The 23,012-nt window shown below is 41.1% G+C and overlaps 2 protein-coding genes, 1 long non-coding RNA gene and 1 pseudogene across 8 annotated transcripts in view; 2 read left to right on the top strand and 2 right to left on the bottom strand.

Annotated features, from left to right (window-relative positions):
- Nucleotides 1–23,012, bottom strand: part of ZNF691 (zinc finger protein 691) — a 69,209-nt gene that overhangs the window by 15,191 nt on the left and 31,006 nt on the right. The window contains exons 2-4 of one of the 5 annotated variants that reach the window (XR_009520630.1): nt 18,522–18,581; nt 3,109–3,171; nt 2,200–2,314 (exon numbers count right to left, since the gene is read on the bottom strand). The gene's annotated coding sequence lies outside the window, so the exon portion shown is untranslated. Of the gene's footprint in view, nt 1–2,199; nt 2,315–3,108; nt 3,172–8,841; nt 8,967–14,188; nt 14,309–18,521; nt 18,582–23,012 lie in introns of those variants that run through there. The other 4 variants (XR_009520633.1, XR_009520636.1, XR_009520634.1 and 1 more) reach the window with 4 other exon arrangements.
- LOC132431125 (uncharacterized) lies at nt 177–22,343 on the top strand. 2 transcript variants are annotated; one of them, XR_009520650.1, is made up of 5 exons: nt 177–442; nt 1,966–2,055; nt 9,773–9,853; nt 12,771–12,852; nt 21,562–22,343. It is a non-coding gene; the product is annotated as an uncharacterized lncRNA (long non-coding RNA). The 2 variants fall into 2 exon arrangements; XR_009520645.1 differs by lacking the exon at nt 21,562–22,343 and having other exon boundaries at nt 12,771–12,893.
- Nucleotides 3,284–3,590, top strand: LOC132431114 (protein BEX3-like; annotated as a pseudogene).
- LOC132431119 (transcription initiation factor IIA subunit 2-like) lies at nt 3,890–5,442 on the bottom strand. The gene is made up of 3 exons (XM_060020702.1): nt 5,096–5,442; nt 4,916–5,021; nt 3,890–4,626 (listed from the first exon to the last, which is right to left on the bottom strand). The coding sequence occupies exons 1-3, from the start codon at nt 5,273–5,275 to the stop codon at nt 4,586–4,588; spliced, it is 327 nt and encodes a 108-aa protein (XP_059876685.1). The 5' UTR covers nt 5,276–5,442; the 3' UTR covers nt 3,890–4,585.

Below are 23,012 nucleotides of genomic sequence, written 5' to 3'. Positions count from 1 at the left end.
TCCCTTGACGCCTTTTCTCTAGGGACTGCAGTCCATCGCGGGTGTAGAAGATTTGGGGCCGGGGAGATCTTCCATCTCTCCCAGACCGTAACAGCGGTGCTCTAGGGCCCCCTCAGCGGTCGCGCACCCACCTGGGTAGCCTCCTTTGCCGACTGGCGGGAGAGGCGGGGCTACGCTGTTTCTCCACCAATCAGAACCGCAGTTTGGGGCTGGTGAGGGGCGGGCCCCAGGCTCCCACCAATCACAGCCTGTCTGCCCTGGGCGGTGGTCCAGGAGCCTCTGAGGGACGCTAAGCATGTCTGTCTTCTGGGAAGTGAGTTTGCTCCAGGAGCTGGCGACCGTGGCTGGGTTAGCGCTTTCATCCTGGAGAATGTAGCTCACCTGGGACACCTTATTGCGCATAAGGTGACGCCTACGGTTTGTGACGAAAAGGGGTAAACAGGTAACGGGGCTGCTCCCAGACTCCCTTCTTTTCCAGTGCTTAGCTCACTGACAGTTTTGTGAGATCCTTTGCATATTTTGGGCTCACAAGTCTCCTCTCTCTGGAAACCTACATCAGGTTCCCCCGCTGGACCCCACACTGTCCTGTATTTCCTCCATCAAAGCCCTCACCACACTGTACAGTTGACTGTTATTCCACCAGTGGGGAGGCAACTGCTAAGTCATTCCTTTGTCGCCGGTTCCCACCACAGACTGAGTGAATTTAGACCTAAAGAAGTTCCACGATCTGAGCTCTTCCACTGCAGTTTTAGGGAGAAAATCCAACAATTCAGAAAGTGTTCTTAATAATGGGGAGAGAATATTCATTCTCTTCTGTGAAAACTACATTTTTTTTTGAAAACTACATTTTAATGCCCTCTTTCTCATTCTATGATTTTTATTTCTTAAGTCACCTACAAATCTGACCCCTTCTGTCCACTTCAATTGCTGACCCTAGTTCAGACCACTCATCATCTCTCTGGGGATCACTGCAGCACCTCCTCACTGTTCTCTCTGCTTCCTGTCTCTTTCCCCTCATTCTCCACACTGCAATCTTGGTGATCTTTCTAAAAGGCAAGTCTAGTCATGTTTCTCTTCTACTTAAACATGGGTTTCCTGGGTCCCCATTTCCCTCAGGATAATGTCCAGCTTTCTTAGCCTGGAAATTCAAGGCCATTTGCAATCAGTTTCTACCTCTCAGATGCAGCCTCCCCTCTCACCCCTGCCCCCCATCCCACTGCAACCATCCTCCAGGCATTGATCACCCTGTCCTCTGACCTCCACATACTCCTTCCCCTGTGGGTCTTTGGGGTTCCCTCCACACAGGCTGTTCTCCCAACTACTCTTGTGTTCCACCAGGTGACCATACCCCATCACAGCCCAAGGAGCTGGCTGAGGAAGCTCCTACTTGGAGGCTGGCTCACCTGTTTCTTGGGACATTGCTGCCAACTAGTGGCTGTTGTGTGAATGTTTAGGTCAGGGCTGGTTTTAACCTCAACCTTTCATGGGTTCAGAGAGAACTGACTGCTTTGCCGATAACTCTTCACTGGGACTATTACAATAAATCCATTTGGTAATTTCATCCCCAGCACCCCAGAATGACTTCCTAAAGCAGTGTCTGAGCACATTACTCTACAGCTTAATGCTCCCCACCGTCTCATGGTAAAGTCCAAATTCCATAACCAAGCAGTCAAGATCTTTCACATTTGGGTCCTTGGAGACCTTATCTCCCAAAATGCTCCATTAACACTCTAAGATCCAGCTAAGCTGATGTACTCAGTGTTCCCTGGACAGCTCCTCACCTAACTATCTAATCTTAAAACTTTTTGTTCAATCTCCTTCTTTCTCCAGGTCTGCCTTTGGTCTCTCCATAAGGCTGTTTGATCTCAAAAAAGACCAAATTAACACTTTAGCTATGAAGCATTTGTTCATTCCTTCAACTGTTACTTAACTGAACACACACTCTTTGCCAAACTTTCTCCTCAGCTGTGTGGTGTCTTGAAAAGAACATGGTTTCTAGAGTCAGACAGAGTTGACTGCAGATCGAGGCTCTGCTACTTAGCTGAATAACCATGGGTAAGTCACTTCACCTTTCTGATCTTCAATTTCCTCATCTGTTGTGATATTAAGATGAAATAAGATAATTGTGTGTGATGCATGTGTCAGTTAGAGTTACTCCATATTCCCCCTTTCACCCCCTTCATGAAGTCTGGTACTCACCCCCCAGGTTTCTGTGAATTCCCAGGGATCTCTTCCCTTCTCAGGGTCATCTCTGGCTCTGATGGTCGGCATCTCCTAAACCACCTGGTGCAGGGTTCCCAGTGCAAGCTCTTTCCTGTCATGGAACCCATATCTTTTCATTAGTTTCACTTCATTCATTTATTGAGCACCTGCTGGGTGCCAGGCATTGTTCTAGGGCTGGGGATACAGCAGCAAACAAAACAAAGATTTGCCTTCATGGAGCTTACATTCTGGTGGGGAAAACCCAGCAATCAACAATCAACAAACGTATAATAAAGTATCAGATGATGATTTGTGTTATGGGGAAGAAGAGGCAAACCAAAGAATAGAAGATGATGGATGTGAGGGTGAAGTGGGTGGCTTGATTTTAGATGAGATAATTTGAAGGTCTCCCTGGGGGTGTGATATCTGAACAAATGTGAATGAAGTAAGGGAGCAAATCATATGCATAATCTGGGGGAAAGGCTTTTCTAAGCCAAGAGAACAGCAAGTACAAAGGTACAAAGGCAGGACCATGTCTGGTGTGTTGAAGGACAAGCAAGGAGGCCAGGATGGCTGGACCAGGGCGACAGGGAGATGAGGGCAGAGAGGTGGCAGGATGCTAGATCGTGTAGGGCCTCATATATCACATGAGGACTTTGGGTTTTGTTTTGGGTTTTTTTTTTAATGTAAGAAGAAACTTCCCAGTTTTGGTATTTTGTTTGTGTTCATTATAATATGCAGTTATGCTTAGCAGGTTAGTTATCATAGAGTTAGTGAGCAAATCCACCCTCCTGTGACAGACTTTACAACTTGGAGGGGACCTATATTGCAACACATATAGTTTTCTGTAATGAAAATATATTGTAAGGGGAAAACAACCCATGGAAAATAATTATGAAAACAAACCTCTGACTCTTACAGAAATTTCACTGCCTTTCCCAGTAACGAGTCTTGGAAATTTCTACTGCTCTGCAAGATAGAAACAAGTATAAAGAATAAGTACTAAGTTTCACGGTGGCGCACTTGTGGCGGGAATCGGGAGGAGCAGGAGACAGCAAGGAAGGCCCAGGGAAACGAAGAAATGGAGCAGCCTGTGCAAAAAGGAAAGGAAAACCGCCTTTGGGAGGGGGCGAAGGCCACCAGCCGGCAGGAAATAATAGACGGGGACAGGCTCGCCAACTTGCCCCTAATTTCTGATGAGCCATACCCAATAGGCAGGTCAAAGATGGGATGGGTGGAGATGGAGATTACATGGAAATGTTCATGAAGAGATGAGCGAAATCAGGAGAAAACTTAGGGAGTTGCAGTTGAGGAATTGTCTACATATCTTTATGGGGGAGCTCTCTAATCACCATGACCATCATGATGAATTCTGCCTTATGCATTGACTCCTGCCATTTTCCATGAGATTAGTACTGTGATTCCCACTGTTGTTCTCTTTTTTCTTGCATTTTCCTGATACACCTTTTCTGATCCATTTGCTGTGAACCTTACGTAATTTCCATGTCAGGTGGGTTCTGTGTTACCAGCTTCTAATTGGAGATTGCCTTGGCACCCAATCTGAGTTTCTGTCAACAAACTCAGATTGAGAGGTTCACCCATTTGCATGGAAAATGTGAAGTTAATAAAGCAATTAAAAAGCAAAAAAAAAAAAAAACCCAAAAAAACAAGAATAAGTATAAATTTAACCTAAACTTTATAAAACCTGGGAAGTAGATATTCTCTGTCCTCCCTCCTTTCTTTCTAAGCAGAGGGTACAAGATCTATTGGTGTTTTGAACTTTCAAAAGCACTTGTGTCAACAGGCTTCAATCAGAGTTTCTCAGAAAGTACCATTGATACTTGTGGCCTAGGGTTTAAAATCTGATTTTAAACAAGGAAACTCAAAGTACTGGGGGCCTATAATTTATTTCCTTAAACCCTACTGCAGACTGTGGTGTAATTATGGCGTGTCTTAGTTCCCCCACCTCCACCCCAGCCTGTTGACCCCCCACCTTGACGTCTGGTTCCCAGTGGTAAACCCTCAAAGAAGCTGAGGGTAGAGGTTAGAAGTGTGGGCTCTGGGGTCATATTGCCCAGGCAAGAATACCCATCACTTTTTGTTTGTTTGTTTTAAAATGAATTTATTAAAGAATAGTCTTAGGAAGGCAACAGTGTTTGATGTGTCATTAAAAAGAAAGTTCTGTTTCTTCATGATGTATAATAAATGTAATGTAAGAGGGTACAGAGTTATAAGCTTCTTTCTACTGGAATTCTCTGATAGTACGGCACAGTGTAGTCATTTCTGCAATGCTAGAATAAATTTTTTAAAAAGTCTCCTATGCTTCTCTTCGAAAAGAGATGAACAATAACAGGATGGCATTAAAAAGCCAGTTTTTTTCTATTCATTCTGTAGTATTGGAGCCAGAATTTTTACCATCGCAGGCTACACTTTTTAAAATTATTTATTTATTTATTTGGCTGCGCCGGGTCTTAGTTGCAGCACATGGGATCTTCATTGCTGCGTGCAGGATCTTTGTTGTGGCATGCAGGATCCTTAGTTGCAGCCTGCGGGATCTATTTTGGTTGCCGCGTGAGGAAACTTTAGTTGCGGCATGCGCAACTCTTAGTTGCGACATGTGGGATCTAGTTCCCTGACCAGGGATCGAACCCGGACCCCCTGCATTGGGAGCACAGAGTCTTAGCCACTTGTCCACCAGAGAGGTCCCACTCACAGGCTACAATTTTCACTTTATCAAGTTCTGTCACCTCTCTGAATTCAACATCATTCAATACAAAAGTCCATACATTATCGCAGAATCTGTAGGTATTTAGAGAGCCCTTCAATCCTGCAGATAATGTTTCAGACGTTTGAAATCTCAGTAACTCTTTAGGGAAGGTAGCCAAACATACACAGGCCTGGAATTGACTCTGTTCCTGACCTTCTGTACCAACACTGAATATATAGCCTTATCAAACTGAAGTAAAACTTGAAGGGCAAGTTGGGGGGTAATCTGTTGAGATTGTATGAGCTCATCGAGGCTCTCCTGAAGACTGTTTCCCAAAGTGGTATTTCTGTGCAACTGATGTGCCATGGCTTAGGAGGGAGAAATTCTTTTTGTTATTCAGGCTTACACTGATGTCCTGTGGAAGAGGCGCTTCCTGCCTCGGAGAGAGCCAAGAGAAGCTGCTCGGCCAGGAGCCCAGCAGGACCACCCTCCCCCCACCTCTCCCATCACCTTCTATTGTCTTTTTACAGAGGTGGGAGTGGAGGCTGACAGAGGACACAGTTAATAACACCTACCCCACAGAACTGTGAGGATTAGGCAAGACCAAGTTGGTATACTCTTAATGTGGTGCTTGATTGTAGAAATGGTAAAAATTAGGAGCTATTTTTATTTTCTGATAACGTTATTTCTCCATCCCTGTCATTTTCTTTGCGCTCTGCTTACTATTGGCCAAGATTATAGCTAGCTAATCTTCCTAACTAAATGCCTACTGAGAAAAAGCCAGGGTGAGTGAGGCTTCTCCCTATCTCTGCTTGGAGGTTACATATATTTATGGCCACAGTGATCCCTGGTAGCCAAGTTTCTATCTTTAATACCAGTAATGGCTAGTATTTAGATAGCGAGTGCTATTTGTCAAGCACTGTCCTAAATCTGTGACATGTATGAATACATTGGATCCTTACAAACATCCTAGGAGGTGGACACTATTATTATTATGCCCATTGTATAGATGAGGCAACTGCACTTGGGCCACCAACACAAACCACACTCTGTAAGTGGCCTCTTATTTCCATTCACACCTATGGGGGGACATGGCCTCTTTTGCAATCAAACCAAGAGGGAAAAACAGTCTTATCTCCCGTTACTCTGCCTGATGAAAAGGCAGTTATTATTTCCACTTACTGCTGAACAAATCAAGACACAAAGAAGTCAAGCAGTTCTTTTCTTGTCACATCATCATCCCTAGGGGCAATGCTATACGCTGTCTGCCAAGCACAGCTGCTTAAGCACATGAAGTGCAATGGGTAAAGACATGATTTTGAAATAGAAAGCACAGCATTTTAATCTAAGTAATGCTGCATATTGACTCTGACCTCTCTTAGACTCAGTTTCTTTATCTATGAAATGATGATAATAAGTGAATCTACATCACAGGTTTGTGAGTATTGAATGAGGAAAGACTTACAGTACGTGGCTTATAGCAAGTGCTCATTCAATGGTTACTATAATCATTTTGTTTGTTTATTTGTTTTTAATTCTTTTTTTTTTTGCGGTACGCGGGCCTCTCACTGTTGTGGCCTCTCCTGTTGCGGAGCACAGGCTCCGGACGCACAGGCTCAGCGGCCATGGCTCACAGGCCCAGCCGCTCCGCGGCATGTGGGATCCTCCCAGACCGGGGCACGAACCCGTGTCCCCTGCATCAGCAGGCAGACTCTCAACCACTGCGCCACCAGGGAAGCCCTTTAATTCTTTTTTTAATTGAAGTGTAGTTGATTTACAATGTTGTGTTTTATTATTATTGTATTATTATAGAGCCAACCTATGCTGGCTCTCTTAAAAACCAATTAGAACAAAAGCAACTTGGTCAAAATCTGTACATTTGTTTGTTCTTTTATTTTGGGGCAATAGGTGCTGGAGCTTGGGCCAAGCTTTAGCCTTTCATTTTATACTTTCAAAAATCATGTCTAACTCTTTGAGACATATTTTCAGAGGCAGGCCCTATTAGGGGTATTTTATATCAGGACATTTATGGAAAAAGGTATATTGTTCTCTGAGTAAACTGAAATAACTTCTCAACCAAGTTGACTTCCTCCACACTCTTCTCATTTCATCCTTCACACTCAGGTCTAGGATTATGGCTCCTCCCTGCTGGATGGCCTTGATGACTGCACACTGCAGAAAGAATACCTAGCCTGCCATTTAAAACTCTGTACTCTCTGGCCTGCTTTTTCTTACACCCTTACCTCTGCTAATACCCCTAGTAATCTGTAACCTTTTTTGATATAAAGTCTATTTTGTCTTTTTGCTCTCTTTTGCTTACTATTTCCATGGAATATCTTTTTCCATCCTTTCACTTTCAATCTACTGTATTTGTGTCTTTGGATCTAAAGTGAGTCTTTTCAGAGGAATGGATAAAGAAGATGTGGTACATATGTATAACGGAATATTACTCAGTCATTAAAAAGAATGAAATAATGCCATTTGCAACAACATGGATGGACCTAGAGATTGTCATACTGAGTGAAGTAAGTCAAACAGAGAAAGAGAAATATTGTGTGACATCCCTTATATGCAGAATCTAAAAAGAAATGATACAAATGAACTTACTTACAAAATAGAAACAGACTCACAGACATAGAAAACAAACTTATGGTTACCAAAGGGGAAAGTGGGGGGAGGGATAGTTAGGGAGTCTGGGATGAACATGTACACACTGCTATATTTAAAATGGATAACCAACAAGGACCTTACTGTATAGTACAGGGAACTCTGCTCAATGTTATGTGGCAGCCTGGATGGGAGGGGAGTTTGGGGGAGAATGGATACATGTATATGTATACTCCAATATAAAATAAAAAGTTAAAAAAAATAAAAAATAAATAAAATAAAGTGAGTCTTTTGTAGGCAGCATATAGTTGGATTATGTGTTTTCTATCCATTCTGCCAGTCTCTGTCTTTTGATTAGAGAACTTAATCCATTTACATTTAAAGTAATTCCTGATAAGGAAGGACTTACTTCTGTCATTTTGCTACTTGTTTTCTATATGCTCCACAGCTTTTTGTTCCTCATTTTCTGTGTTACTGTCTTCTTTTGTGTTTAGTTGATTTATTTGTAGCAAAACATTTGCATTCCTTTCTCATTTTCTTTTGTTTATATTCTGTAGTTCTTTTCTTTGTGATTATCATGGGAACTACATTGAACATCCTTAACTTATAACATTCTAATTTTAATTTATAACAACTTAACTTCAATAAGATGCAAAAACTCTGCTCCTTTCCATCTCCATCCCCACCCCTTTTGGTTGTTGATGCCACAGAATTACATCTTTATACACTGTGTGCCCCAAAACATAAACTAATAATTCTTTTAAATTCATTAGTCTCTTAAATTATGTCAAAAATGAAATTTGGAGTTTCAAACCAGTTACAAGACTACTAGCTTTTAGACTAATTAGATTTTTTTCTTTAAATGTATTAGTCTCTTAAATCATGTTGAAAGCAAAATATGCAGTTACAAACCATTGTTACAATAATACTAGCTTTTGTAACTGCCCATGTATTTACTTCCGTTGAGATTTCTATTTCTCTATATGGCTCCAAGTTACTGTTTAATGTCCTTGTATTTCACATTGCAGGACTCCCTTGAGCATTTCTTGCAGATCAAGTATAGATATTGATTTCTTCAGCTTTTGTTTATTGGGGAATGTCTTAATTTCTCCCTCACTTTTGAAGGCCAGTTTTGCCAGATATAGGATTCTGGTTCACAGTTTTTTCCCTTGAACACTTTGAATATGTTGGCCCACTGCCTTCTGGCCTCCAAAGTTTCTCATGAGAAATCTGCCAAAAATCTTATTGAGGCTCACTTTTGTGTGATGATTTGCTTCTTTCCCGCTGCTTTTATATCTCAGTATGAGTCTCTGAGTTCATCTTACCTGGAGTTCATTGAGCTTGTTAGATGTTTATATTCATATTTTTCATCAAATATGGGAAGTTTTCAAACATTGTTTTCTTCAAATTTTCTCTCTGTCCCTTTCTCTCTCTCGTCATGCTGGGTCTCCTGCAATGCATACAATCAGTCTGCTTGATGTTGTCCCACAGTTCCCTTAAGCTCTGTTCACCCTTTTTTTTTTTTTTTTTTGGCGGTACGCGGGCCTCTCACTGCTGTGGCCTCTCCCGTTGCAGAGCACAGGCTCCGGATGTGCAGGCTCAGTGGCCATGGCTCACAGGCCCAGCCGCTCCGCGGCATGTGGGATCTTCCCGGACCAGGGCATGAACCCGTGTCCCCTGCATCGGCAGGCAGACTCTCAACCACTGTGCCACCAGGGAAGCCCTCTGTTCACTTTTCTTTAATCTTTTTTCTTTCTGTTCCTCAGACTTAACAATTTCTATTGTCCTATCTTCAAGTTCACTGATTCTTTCTTCTGCCTGCTCAAATGTGACTTTGAATCTCTCTAGTGAATTTTTCATTTCAGTTATTATAACTTCTGGCTCCAGAATTTCTTTTTGGCTTCTTATTAGGTTTTCTATCTCTTTATTGATATTTCCATTTTGCTCATAGATTACTTTCTTGACTTTCTCTACATCTCCCTTTAGTTCTTTAAGCATCTTTAACACAAGTGTTTTAAGTCTTTTCTAGTAGATTCGCCATCAGGCTTTTTTCAGAGACAGTTTTTGTTGGTTTTTAAAATTATTTTATTTTTTGAATGGGCCATGATATCTTGTTTCTTTGTATGCCTTGTGATTTTTTATTGTTGTTGAAAACTGGGCATTTGAATCTAATAATGTGGTAACTTTGGAAATCATATTCTCTCCCATCCCCAGGACTTGATGGATTTGTTTGTTTGTTTTGTTTTATTGTTGTAGGCTATCTCTGCACCACAGATCAGCCTGAGATGTAAACTTAAGGTCTCTTCAGGTCTTTTCTGGACCTGCATCTTTCCCTGGGTATGTACAGTCACATTCTAATTTTCCCCATATATGCAGTTGTTTTTGAATCTCCTAGTCTTTAATATCTGGGCTCCAAAAGGAGAAAAAAAAAAATGAAGGGCAGGAAAAGGGTGCTGGTCCTTTAAATCACCTGGAAGTCACTTGAACCAGAGGGGGAGTGGCTTGTGACAGTGGGGGAAGATACAACAACAATAGCTGCCCTTCTCTTTGCACCTCTGTGATCAGAAGCGGCAATCAAATGCCATTTACAGCAATATGGATAGACCTAGAGGCTGTCGTACTGAGTAAAGTAAGTCAGACAGAGAAAGACAAGTATCTTATGATATTGCTTATATGTGGAATCTAAAAAAATGGTACAAATAAACTTATTTACAAAACGGAAATAGAGTCACAGACATAGAAAATAAGTGTATGGCTACCAGGGGGAAAAGGGGAGAAGGGATAAACTGGGAGATTGGGATTGACATATACACAGTATTTTTTAAAGATTTTTAAAATATTTATTTATTTATTATTATTTATTTCTGGCTGCATTGGGTCTTCGTTGCTGTGCACTGACTTTCTCTAGTTGCGGCAAGTGGAGGCTACTCTTTGTCGTGGTGTGCAGCCTTCTCATTGCAGTGGTTCTCTTATTGCAGAGCACGGGCTCTAGGTGCGTGGGCTTCACTAGTTGTGGCACGCGGGCTCAGTAGTTGTGGCTCACAGGCTCTAGAGCACAGGCTTAGTAGTTGCTCTGCAGCATGTGGGATCTTCCCGGACCGGGCATGAACCCACGTCCCCTGCATCGGCAGGCGGACTCCCAACCACTGCGCCACCAGGGAAGCCCCTTATGTGAGTTTTGATAGTTTATATCTTTCAGGGAATTGGCCCATTTCATCTAGATTATTAAATTTGTGGGCATAGAGTTGCTCATATTCCTTTATTATCCTTTTAATGGTCATGGGATCAGATGCCCCCTTTTTCACTTCTGATATTAGAAATTTGTGTCCTCTTTTTTCTCAGTTAGCCTAGCTAGAGGCTTATCAACTTTATTCATCTTTTCAAAGAACCAGCTTTCGGTTTTGATCATTTTCTCTATTGATATCCTGTTTTCAACTTCATTGATTTCTGCTCTAATTTTTATTATTTCTTTTCTTCTGCTTACTTTTGATTTAGTTTTCTCTTCTTTTTCTAAACTTCCAAAGGTAGAGCTTAGATTATTGAGTTTAGAGTTTCCCTCCTTTCTAATATATGTTATTCAGTGCCATCAAAGCACTTCTTTTGCTACATCCCACAAATTTTGATAAGTTGTGTTTTTCATTTAGTTCAAAACATTTAAAAATTTCTCTTGATATCTCTTCTTTGGCCTGTGTGTTGTTTAGAAGTTTTGTGTTATTTAAAGTTTATTTAATACTTTAAATTCCATATATTTTGGGATTATCTAGCCATTTTTCTGTTGCTGATTTCTAGTTTAATTCCACTGTGGTCTGAGAGCACTCACTCTATGATTTCTATTCTACTCCTGAGTGCTCCAAGCCGTGCCAGCTTGGGAGAAGGGCTATTGTGAGTGAAATGAAATGGTTCCTCTTATCTGTTTCAGTGTAGCTGTTCTTGGCTTTTAGTTTGCCTGGGTACTGTGAGTTTCTTCACTGGTTTCTGGAATTCTCATAAAGGCTTTTTGGACTGTCTATTATTGTTACGTCAATGTCTCTGTTGGGGAAGAGAGTCTGAGCTTCTTATTTTACCATCTTGCTGTCATCACTCCTCTTAGTCAGATTAATTTTTGTAAAGAGTACACCTGGAAGCTGAGGATCTTTACATTGATTCCCTGTAAGCTAAATATGCTCACATACCTCTTGGAAAGTTTTTGTGAACCCCCAGGGGTATGCATACCCAGTTTGAAGACAACTTTTCTAGAGGGTCCAGATTAGTATTCCTCTGGCTTCCCTTGGGGTTGTGTTTTCTAACTCTGCTCCTGTTGTGCTGACAGGGTACCAGCTCCCTATTCAGGTTCTCTTCCATCCCCTACCTGGGGCATCTGGGTCAAGGGAACTGTCTGGCAGGCCTTGAGTGATGAGTGATGGGCAGCCGTCCTGGGCCCATATGTAACAGCAGCAGGGTTACCATTTGACCAGGAGGGCAGGCTATTCCCTGTTCACCCTTAAGAAGTTCTCCATGTTTACCTCAGACCCACATACACTGAGAAATGAGTATCATGGTGGGCTGCCTTCTATCACTAGCCTCTCCCTCCAGGAAGGTAGGAGGGGAAAGGAATGAGCTGTTCTCTCATAGAGCCTGAATGGCTCCTTCTCTAGCTCTACTCCTGTTTTCCCCCACTTCCTATGCAAGCCTTGGCTTCTGAATGACCACAGTCAGGTTTTCAGAATGGGTGCAGTTTGATAAAGATGTCCTTCCTCTGAACAGCCAAAGCAAAAAGTGTGATCAACTCTATTTCACAAAGTCTCAAGCTCAGGCACCCTGCACACCCCCGCTCTGGAACTAAGCAGTACCCTTTCCATGTCCGTAGACATGCTGTCTCTGGGACAATGCTCCATTCCTTTGGGTGTCTGGAAGCATGGTCTCTGCTTTGTCTCAATTTGCCCCATATGTCTGTGGTTTTGTGGGTATCTTGTGGCTAGGTTCTTCACACTCTGAAGTGGTGGTTTTAACCCTGAGCCAGGACCTGGGCCTACTCTGGGAGCCTTTTGACCTGCCTACTGCCCAGGCCCCAGGCCTTGGGTATAAGTAACTTGACGGGGGTGCTCAATAAATGGAAACTAAAAACCTTAAACCCAATCAACATTACACTTGATAACCCCAACCCTCTCCAGGACTCAACCCATTACCAAGGGCTATATGGTGGCCCATTCTAACATGGATCTGGGCCGAAACCAAATCACAGTAACCAACACCTTCCATCTGTCTCTTCCTCTAGGCTGGTTGCTCCTTGAAGGCCACTGGAACACTGTCCCCAACAGGAATCAGCCTAACACAAAGAAGTTATCAATAAGTGTCTGGTGAATTTGACTTACCTTCCTTATACTACATAGCTACCACCCACAATACCATAAAAACACTTTCCCATCTTCCTTATTTCTCTTCTGAGGTAACAAACCCAGGCTCCTGTAATCTGGGTTTCATTCATTTACATAAATGCCTGAACAGCTTTTATTTTGGTCACTGATGAAAGGAAAGACAGATATCCCTGCTCTCAAAATGCAATAATGGGCAGAATAAAGGATACACAGTTAAGTTATAGTGTTGTATCGTGATTCCTGGCCAAAAGGAAGAGACTGTGTCAGCAGTACATGTGAATGATATAGTGAGGTACTTAAGTAAGAAAGAAGTTTGCCCACTGTAATGGACATCTGTTTTTTCTGACTGTCATCCAATCACCCTTCTCCAGGACTGCTCCCTCCCTACTCTCAGCCCACGTGTTTGTGGTGGATTTGACACCACCTCCAACTCTAGGGGTCAACCTGAGACGCCAGGCATGGCCATTTAAAACATCACATTTTCTCGGTCACAGTAATTAGTTCCAGAATAGACCCATGAGCTAATCAGAGTCAGTGAGATGCAATGATTTCTTTGTGGGAACACTGGGAGAGAGGCAGCCACATTTTCCAGCTGTCCTTGAGCCCAGAGGGATAGCACCAGTCATCTTGCACCACAAGAAAGCCTGTGTCTGAATGGACTCAACACAGACTGATGGACAGAGAGAAGCAGGGTTTGAGTCTGTAGCAACCCTGCCTGAAGCCAGAATTTTCTGTCACATGAGCCAGTAAAGTCTCTTTCCTTGAGCTGAAATTGACCGCTTAGCTGTGAAGTCAACCTATAATGCATATGAGCAGACATTGCTTAAGTCACTTCAAAATAGTTTACTTAACTATTCCAAAGTCATTTGACTTTTCAGGAGGTTGATCCATCAGGGAAACCACATGCACACTGGTTAAGAGCACAGGCTTTAAAGCCACACACGCATGGAGTTGATTCCTGTTTTCTTAACCTTTCTGAGCTTCCATTTCTTCATCAGTTAAATGCAGATAATAATAGTGTTGATGTGATTTTTTTTTCATGTCTGAGGGCAGGTTTTGTGAGCACAAAAGACTACAGCATTTTAAGTTCTAAATTAATATTAAATTTTTTCATCTACAAACTCAAAACCTTGGCTTTATTTAAAACTTAAACTTACAAATATATTATTCTATTTATAAATTGATTATATTTATATAAAAATAATGATTAGGCTTAAGGAGATCTTTTATTATTGTTCGGGTAACTCAGGCAGAACAATTAAACTCTGTTAAACAATTCCATTTTGGGGGGCTTCCCTGGTGGCGCAGTGGTTGAGAGTCCACCTGCCGATGCAGGGGACGTGGGTTTGTGCCTGCCGTCTGGGAGGATCCCGCATGCCGTGGAGTGGCTGGGCCTGTGAGCCATGGCCGCTGGGCCTGCGCATCTGGAGACTGTGCTCTGAGGCGGGAGAGGCCACAACAGTGAGAGGCCCCGGTATCACAAAAAAAAAAAAAAAAAAACCATTTTAAAATTTATAAAATGTAATTTCATTAAACATTGTAAACTGAATGTAAATTTCATGTATTCTCTTTTCATTTTACACCCATCATATGCCTGCTCAATCAAGTTTCATCTCTGGTGAGCAAATTCTTCCCAAGTACTTAACAAAAATTTGTTACATATATATAAATAACAAATAGATCAGGATTTCTCTGGTGGCGCAGTGGTTAAGAATCCTCCTGCCAGGGCTTCCCTGGTGGCGCAGTGGTTGGGAGTCCGCCTGCCGATGCAGGGGACACGGGTTCGTGCCCCGGTCCGGGAGGATCCCACATGCCGCTGAGCAGCTGGGCCCGTGGGCCATGGCCGCTGGGCCTGCGCGTCCGGAGCCTGTGCTCCACAGTGGGAGAGGCCACAACAGTGAGAGGCCTGCATACCACAAAAAAAAAAAGAATCCTCCTGCCAATGCAGGAAATACAGGTTCAAGCCCTGGTCCGGGAAGATCCCACATGCTACAGAGCAACTAAGCCCATGTGCCACAACTACTGAGCCTGCGCTCTAGAGCCCACAAGCCACAACTACTGAGCCCGTGTGCTGCAGCTACTGAAGCCCATGTGCCTAGAGCCCATGTTCCACAACAAGAAAAGCCACGGCAATGAGAAGCCCGCACATCGCAACGAAGAGTAACCCCCACTTGCTGCAACTAGAGAAAGCCTGCATGCAGGAACGAAGACCCAAAGCAGCCACAAGTAAATAAATAAATAAATTTTAAAATAAATAAATAACATATAGATCTAGTAGATCTAGTATTCTAATATTATTTACATGGGAATTCCCTGGTGGTCCAGTGGTTAGGACTCTGTGCTCTCATCACCAAGGGCCTGGGTTCAATCCCTGGTCGGGGAGCTAAGATCCCACAAGCTGCACGTCATGGCCAAAAAAAAAATTTTTTTTTTAAATAATATTGTTATTGGGCTTCCCTGGTGGTGCAGTGGTTGAGAGTCCACCTGCCGATGCAAGGGATGTGGGTTCGTGCCCCGGTCCGGAACGATCCCACATGCCGTGGAGCGGCTGGGCCCATGAGCCATGGCCGCTGAGCCTGCGCGTCCGGAGCCTGTGCTCCACAACGGGAGAGGCCACAACAGTGAGAGGCCCGCGTACCGCAAAATAAATAAATAAATAAATAAGAATATTATTATTTACAAACAATTAAATTTCCTTACATTTCATAGGTCTAATCTACCAAACTAGGCTAATCTCTTAGATTCTTCAATATGCCATATTATTTCAAAATTACATTTTAAGTACCAAACACATACACACAATTATTTTAAACACAAAAGTATTTTATGTGATAGGTTTGATTTATTTATCATTTCTATATTTATTTATTTATTTGGCTGTGCTGGGTCTTACTTGTGGCATGTGGGATCTTTAGTTGCGGCATGCGAACTCTTAGCTGCAGCATGTGGGATCTAGTTCCCTGACCAGGGATTAAACCTGGGCCCCCTGCATTGGGAGCATGGAGTCTTAGCCATTGGACCACCAGGGAAGTCCCCATTTCTATATTTAATTCTAAGCCTTTTCAGACTTGAAAAGCCACTTACGCACTGAGAAAGAAGTTCTACCATCTCCAGGGATTTCAGATTACTGGGTCAACAATTCACAATCATGATAGAGTTACCATCTAGGGAGGCCACATTGAGGTAACCAGCTTAACAGTTCCTGGCTGTGATATAGTTACCTTCTTAGGAAGGCTGAGATTGACACCTTAAACAAGTCAAGGCTATTGGGTTGACAATTTATTAGCACAATAAGTCATTATCAGTCAGAGATTTGACACCTGAGCTTTGCAGGGTTCAGGATGACTCTATCTGAGCCACATGTGGATACACTGAGACCTTTTTACAGTCTCCACCACAATGTGGGACTTCTAGTCCCTATCCTTCTCCTGGGTTCAAATTACACCCTTCTGTAATTCATCTGCTCAGAGTGTGCAACCTCACCCAGCTTGCAAGAAAGGAAACTTACACCACAATTTGAATTCTTGAGTTCTCTTAAGACATTTTAATGCAATTGTTCTTTAAAAACTACCGAGGCCTTTCCACCCTTCTTCCAAGATTCAGATGTAATTGGTCTGGGTGCACGCTGGGCATCAGGATTTTTCAAAGCTCTCCAAGTGATTCCAGTATGTAGCCAATATCGAGAACCACTGTTACGCCTTCTCCTCTAGCTCTAAAGACATACTAATTTTATTGCATTGGCTCTTGACTACCTCTCATACCTCTCTTTGTCGCAAGTTGTGTTGATGACAGTAAAGTTATAATATAGAAGAGTGATTAAAACTTAAGGGCCTAGAATTAGACTGCTTTGGTTGATCTTGAGCGAATTTCTTACCTTCTCTGTGCCTTAGTGTCACTATCTGTAAGATGGGGATAATAGTTATACCTATCTCCTAGGGTTGTTTTAAAGTAGGATTAAGTGGCATTTATACATGTAATGCTTACTGAACAGCTCCTGCAATATATTAAGTACTCAATACACATTAGCTATTCTTATTATGATTATTTTTATGCAAATGATCATATAATCTGCAAATAAATCTCTTCCTTTCCAATACTTAGAGTTACTCTTTCATTTTCTGGTCTTATTGTGTTGGTCAGGACCTCCAATATCACACTGAACATCAGTGGTGATAGAAGTACCCTGCATCCTAATGGTCTACTTCATTACCACTATTAAAGGAAATGCTTCTAAGGTTCATAAGCGTACTTGTACTTTAATGTATGAGGTTTGATGGAGGTTTTGCTACAGATGCTCCTTTTCATATTAAGGAAATTCTTTTCTCACTTTTTAAGAGGCACTGAATTTTATTGTGTGCTTTCCTTGCACTGAGGGCAACAATCATATAGTTTTCCTCCTTTAAGCTATTAAGGTGAATTTCACTTGTTGAAAGGACAGCATTGATCAATGGGGGCGAATTGAGAAGGGGAGTTTATTATATAGCAGGTGGGAAAAGCATCAAGGTTAACTACCAAGAAATAAATTCACTAATAAGTAAATTCAGGAGAAGCTATTCAGATGAGTCAGACCTTATGAAGAGAGAGGAGAAAAACAAAAAGTATGGAATGTTTCCATTTTTGTGACCACAAAAGTGAGGGTTTCAAGAACACAGTGGGTGATTAACCAAGTAAGATTAAAGTTTCTGTAATTTTGCACTGCATATCATTTCTCCCTTGCTGCCCTTGCCTTTTGCCAACTGTAGTAGTGCATTTTTTTTTTAGTTTTTTCTTTTTTCTTTTTCCCCCAACTTTTTATTTTGAAAAATAATCCCCAGAAAAGGTGAACTTATGGTATAATGAATTAATAGCTTATCCATTACCTAGATTCACCAGTTGTTAACGTTTGGCCACATTTTATTTATCTGGGTATCCATCTACGTACTTTTTTCTCTTTTTGCTGAACCATTTGAAATTTCCAGACATGAAGACGCTTTATGCCTGAACACTTCAGCACGTAGTTCTTTAACAAGAACATTCTCCTAAATATCTGCAATACCATTATTACATCCAAGGAATTTAACATTAATATATTTAATATACAGTAACATGGTAAAATTTCATCAATTATCGCCAATTTCCTTTATAACTTTTTTCTTATTTGATCTACGATCCAGTTAAGGATCCCACAGTGCATTTGGTTGTCAAGCCTTTTTAGTATCCTTTTATCTTTATCTTTAATCTAGAACAGTACACATGCACATGCATGTATGCAATGCACACACACATAGGTGGTCTTTCATGACTCCACTGGTTTTGAAGAGTCCAGGGAAGTTGTCTTTTAGAATGTCCCACAATCTGGATTTGGTCACCTTCCCCTCAACAATTAGATTCAGGTGAATCATTTTTGGCAAAAATACTATATGTGTGATGATGTGTACTTGCCATCACATCACATCAAGAGGCACATAATGCCAGTTTGCCTTGTTATTGGTGATGGTAAATTTGATGATTTGTTTCAGGTGGTATCCATCAGAATTCTACTTTAAAGTTACCTTTTCCTCTTTATAGTTAATCAGTTAACCTATGGAATGATACTTTGAAACCATGTAAATTTCCTGTTCTGCAGCAATCTTTCACCCAATAGTTTTAGTATATACATTGATGATCCTTACCTGAATCTATTCATTACATGATGGTTGTAAAATTGTGATCTTCTAAGGCAATAATACCACCTGCAAATGAAATAAGTGGAAGTTAGAGATGTTAACTCTACCTTGGGGGAAGATCTGGGGAGGCACCTACAAGGGATTTATGCAGAAGACAAAGACATGATGTCCTGAAAGAAAAACATTATCCTGAGCCTTTACACCCAGGAGAGCTTCTGGGTTCTGGATCCATAAGACAGGTGTTTTCCCTGTCAACTTCAACCTAGTTAAAGTTAATAAATCATGCAGCTGCACATCTGTTTTATCCGTATGTTGAAATCATTAGCCTTGCTGTATGAATGAACCCCAGACATTCATTCCCTGGTCCTCCATATAATTTGTCCTGGTTCACAGTAACTGTAGTGGCTTACTGCTTGGATTGTTCTCCTTGCCTGTGCTATTTATTGCCTACAAATAAGTAGTGGGACTAGGTTAGGAAGCCAAAAGCACCGACAGTTTTTAATTTTCAAGAATCCTTACATTCCTAGAATAAGCTGTACTCTGGTTGTATGTAATACATTATTTTTAAATTTACTACTAGGTTTAAATTTTATTTAGAATTTTCGCTGCATGTTCACAAATGAGGTTGTCCATTCTACTGCCCTTAAGTGGTCTTGGTATCAGTATTATATTAACCTCTTAAAAATGAGTTGGATAATATCTCCCCTTTGGAATAACATGTATAAGATAAGAATTATCTGTTCCTTTGAAAGTTTAGTAAAGATTCACCCGTAAAACAGTCTGGCTTTAGGGCTTTTAATGAAAAGAATAGGTAAATAAGTTGTGGCATTTCCCCCCGTACAACAGTATTCATACAATAGAGTGGTGAAAATCAAATGCAGCTTCATGCAATAACATAGATAAATCTCAAAATGATGAAGCCATCATTTTTGTTATATTTGTTTGTTTGTATGTTTTGCTATTATAGGCAATGCAGCTATAAACATTCTTCTACATGTCTCTTGCTGCCCATGTGCAAGAGTTTCTCTAGGAAGTATACCTCATAGTAGAATTCCTAGCTTGTAGAGTGTATGCATTGTTCAACTTATTAAGGTAACGACATACTATTTCCCTAGGGAACTTTTCCAGTTTACACCAATATCAGCAACACGTGAAAGTTCCCTTTAGTCCATATTCTAGCTAACATTCACTATTATCTAACTTTTGCATTTGGTGGCTGTGTAATTGGGTTTTATTATGATTTCAACTTTCATTTCCCTGATTTCAGATGAACTGGAAAATTTTTTCAAATGTTTATGGATTATTTATGCTTTCTCCTAAGTGAAAATACCATTCATTTCTTTGTCCATTTTGCTAGTTGAATTGTCTTTTCTTATTGATGTATCGAAGTAACTTATATAGCCTAGATATTAAATCTTACTCGGTTTTATGTGTTGCAATTATTCTCTCAGTTTGTAGCTTATCTTTTCACTCTCTTTATGTGAATCAAAAATCCTTAATATAAATGTAGTCAAGTTTATTGATTTTCTTCCTTTTGGTGTGCTCTTTTTTGAACATTAAGAAATATTTTCCTATCTTGCAGTCACAAAGACAATTTCCATACTGTCTTCTCTAATAATTTTCTATTCATATTAAAGTCTTTAATACTCTAGGGGTTGACTTTTATGTATATTGTAAGATAGGGATCCAATTTTATTTTCTCCCTAATATATAATCAATTGTCCAAACACCATTTATTTTAGAAAGTCTGGGGTTTGTTTATTTTCTTTTTAATTTTTTTTTGAAATAATTTTAGATTCAGGGGTAGTTGCAAAGATGGTGCAGAGGCCCTGTATACCCTTCACCCAGTTTCCCTCAGTGGTTATTGAGTTAGAAAAACCCAGTCTTCCTCCTGTGTTTCTCCTTTACTTTCACACCACTACCACACTCACAACACTTCTGACACCAGATGTGTGCGTGTGGCGGGGGGATAGGTTCCTCACAAGCAATTCTCCGCAACACCAGCTGGTTGTCCTACAGCTTAACTCCATTATGACACAATCAACCTGGAGACGCATCAAATCCCACAGGTTAAGGGCTCATTCCCATGAGTCCTCCCCCCGCACACACATGCTTTAGAGGCCAATGGCAAATAGTAGGACCCCATGATTAGCCACAACTTCTGTCCAACTTAGCTACAAATCGGAGGCTCCCATGACTTCCTCCCCCTTGGATTCCGTTATTTGCTAGAACAGCTCACAGAACTCAGGGAAACACTGACTTAACGTTTACCAGTTTATTAAAAGATATGATAAGGGACACACATGAGTAGCCAGATGAACAGATAGATACATAGGGCGAGGTCTGGGAGGGTCCCAAGCACAGGAGCTTCTGACCCTGTGGAGTTGGGTTGCATCACCCTCCCAGAAGGTGGATGTGTTCACCAAGCTGGAAGCTCCACGAAACCCTTCTGTTGAGATTTTTATGGAGGCTTCCTCATGCAGGCATGATCAATTATTAACTCTATTTTCAGCCTCTGTGGCAGGGGAGGGGGGGGGTGCGGGGGTGGGGGGCCGGATCCCAAGCTTCTTATTATGGCTTGGTCTTTCTGGTGACCAGCCCCCATCTAAGAGCCATCCGGGAGTCCACCCAGAGTCATTTCATTAGAACAAAAGACCCTCCTATCACACAGGAAGTTCCAAGGGATTTAGCACCCTATATCAGGGATGGGGTCAAAGACCAAATATTGGAACAAACGATGCTCCTAGTGCTCTTATCACTTAGGAAATCACAAGGGTTTTAGGAGCTCTGGGCCAGGAACCAGGGACAGAGACCAATATATATATTTCCTATTATCTCACAGTTATGTCTTACATAATTATGATATACTGTCAAAACCAGGAATATTAACATTGATACTATGTATGTTTTATTTATCACATGTACATATTTGTATAACCACCACCACAATCAAGATACAAAACTACCACAAAGATCTCCCTTGTTCTACTGTTTATAGTTACACACACACAACCTGTCCTCAACGGTGTTTTTATTCTCTTAACAGTGTCTTCCAAAGGTCAGAAGTTTTGAGTTGAAAAGGAAAACAAACAACCCAATAAAAAATGGGCAGATATTCAAACAGACACTTCACCAAAGATGATATATGGGTGATGGACAAATAAGCTCATAAAAAGGTTTTCAATGTTATTAGTCGCTGTGGAAATGAAAATCAAAACCACCATTGTACACTTTTGTAAAACAGTTTGGCAGTTTCTTTACAAGGTAAATATACAGCTACTATCTGATCCAGCCATTCCTAGGTATTTACCCAAGAGAAATGAAAGCATACGTCCACACAAAGACTTCTACAGGAATGTTCATAGTAGCTTTATTTGTAATAGCCAAAAACTGGAAACAATCAGAATGTCCATCCATGGGTGAATGGATAAATACATAAATGTACAGCTATATGACAGAATACAACTCAATAAGTATGAACTATTTATGAACCCTACAGCATGCATGAATCTCAAAATAATTGTGCTGATTGAAAGACAAACAAGAGTACATACTGTATGATTCCATGTATATAAAATTGCAGAAAATGCAAGTGATCTACAATGACCACAGCAGATCCAGTGGTCACGTGGAACCAAGCAGAGGGTGAAGATGAGAGGGGGGATCACAAAGGACATGAAGAAATTTGGGGGATACTGGATGTGTTCACTATCTTGATTGTGGTGATGGCTCTACAGGTGCATATGTGTGCCAAAACTTAACAAATTGTAGACTTTAAATATGTGTAGTTCATTGTGTGCTGATTTTACCTCAATAAAGCTGTCAGAAACAAGCAGCCCAGTAAAGATTTATTTCTTACTCATGCTCCATGTGCATCATGAATTGCTAGTAGTATTTTCATTAGCCTCACTCTAGGACCCAGGCTGATGGAGAAGGTACCATCTGGACAGTCCTGATTGCCGTGGTGGAGGAAAACAAGGGCATGTGGCAAAGCACGTGCTAATTCTTAGAGCTTCCACCCAGAAGCAACAAGGCCACACCTAACTTTTGAGGCTTTACTAGGTTCTCATAGCATCAGGATCATTATATGTTTCTGATGAATTATAATTCATCATTATGTGGTCCTTTTTGACCCTAATAATACTTTTTCCCTTATAGTCTGTGATTTCTCATATTAATGTAGCTACACACTGGCTTACTTTTGGTAAGTAATTGCCTGGGATATCTTTTTAAATTACTTTCGATCTTTCTGTATCCGTACATCTTATTTATTTATTTTTTATTGTGGTAAGACCATTTAACATGAGATTTACCCTCTTAAATTTTAAGCTTACAAATGGTATTGTTACCATAGGCACTGTGTTGTACAGGTACTATGTTGTACTGTTGTTACTAAGGCACTATATGTGTCTTTAGAACTTGTTCATCTTGCATGATTGAAACTTTATACCCATTGAACAATACCTCCCATTTCCTTTGCACCTAGTAACCACCATT

Source organism: Delphinus delphis, chromosome 1 (genome assembly GCF_949987515.2).
Source record: "Delphinus delphis chromosome 1, mDelDel1.2, whole genome shotgun sequence".
Classification (NCBI taxonomy): domain Eukaryota; kingdom Metazoa; phylum Chordata; class Mammalia; order Artiodactyla; family Delphinidae; genus Delphinus; species Delphinus delphis.
The sequence above is the reverse complement of the archived record's forward strand: the minus strand, read 5'-3'. Positions and strand labels throughout refer to the sequence as shown.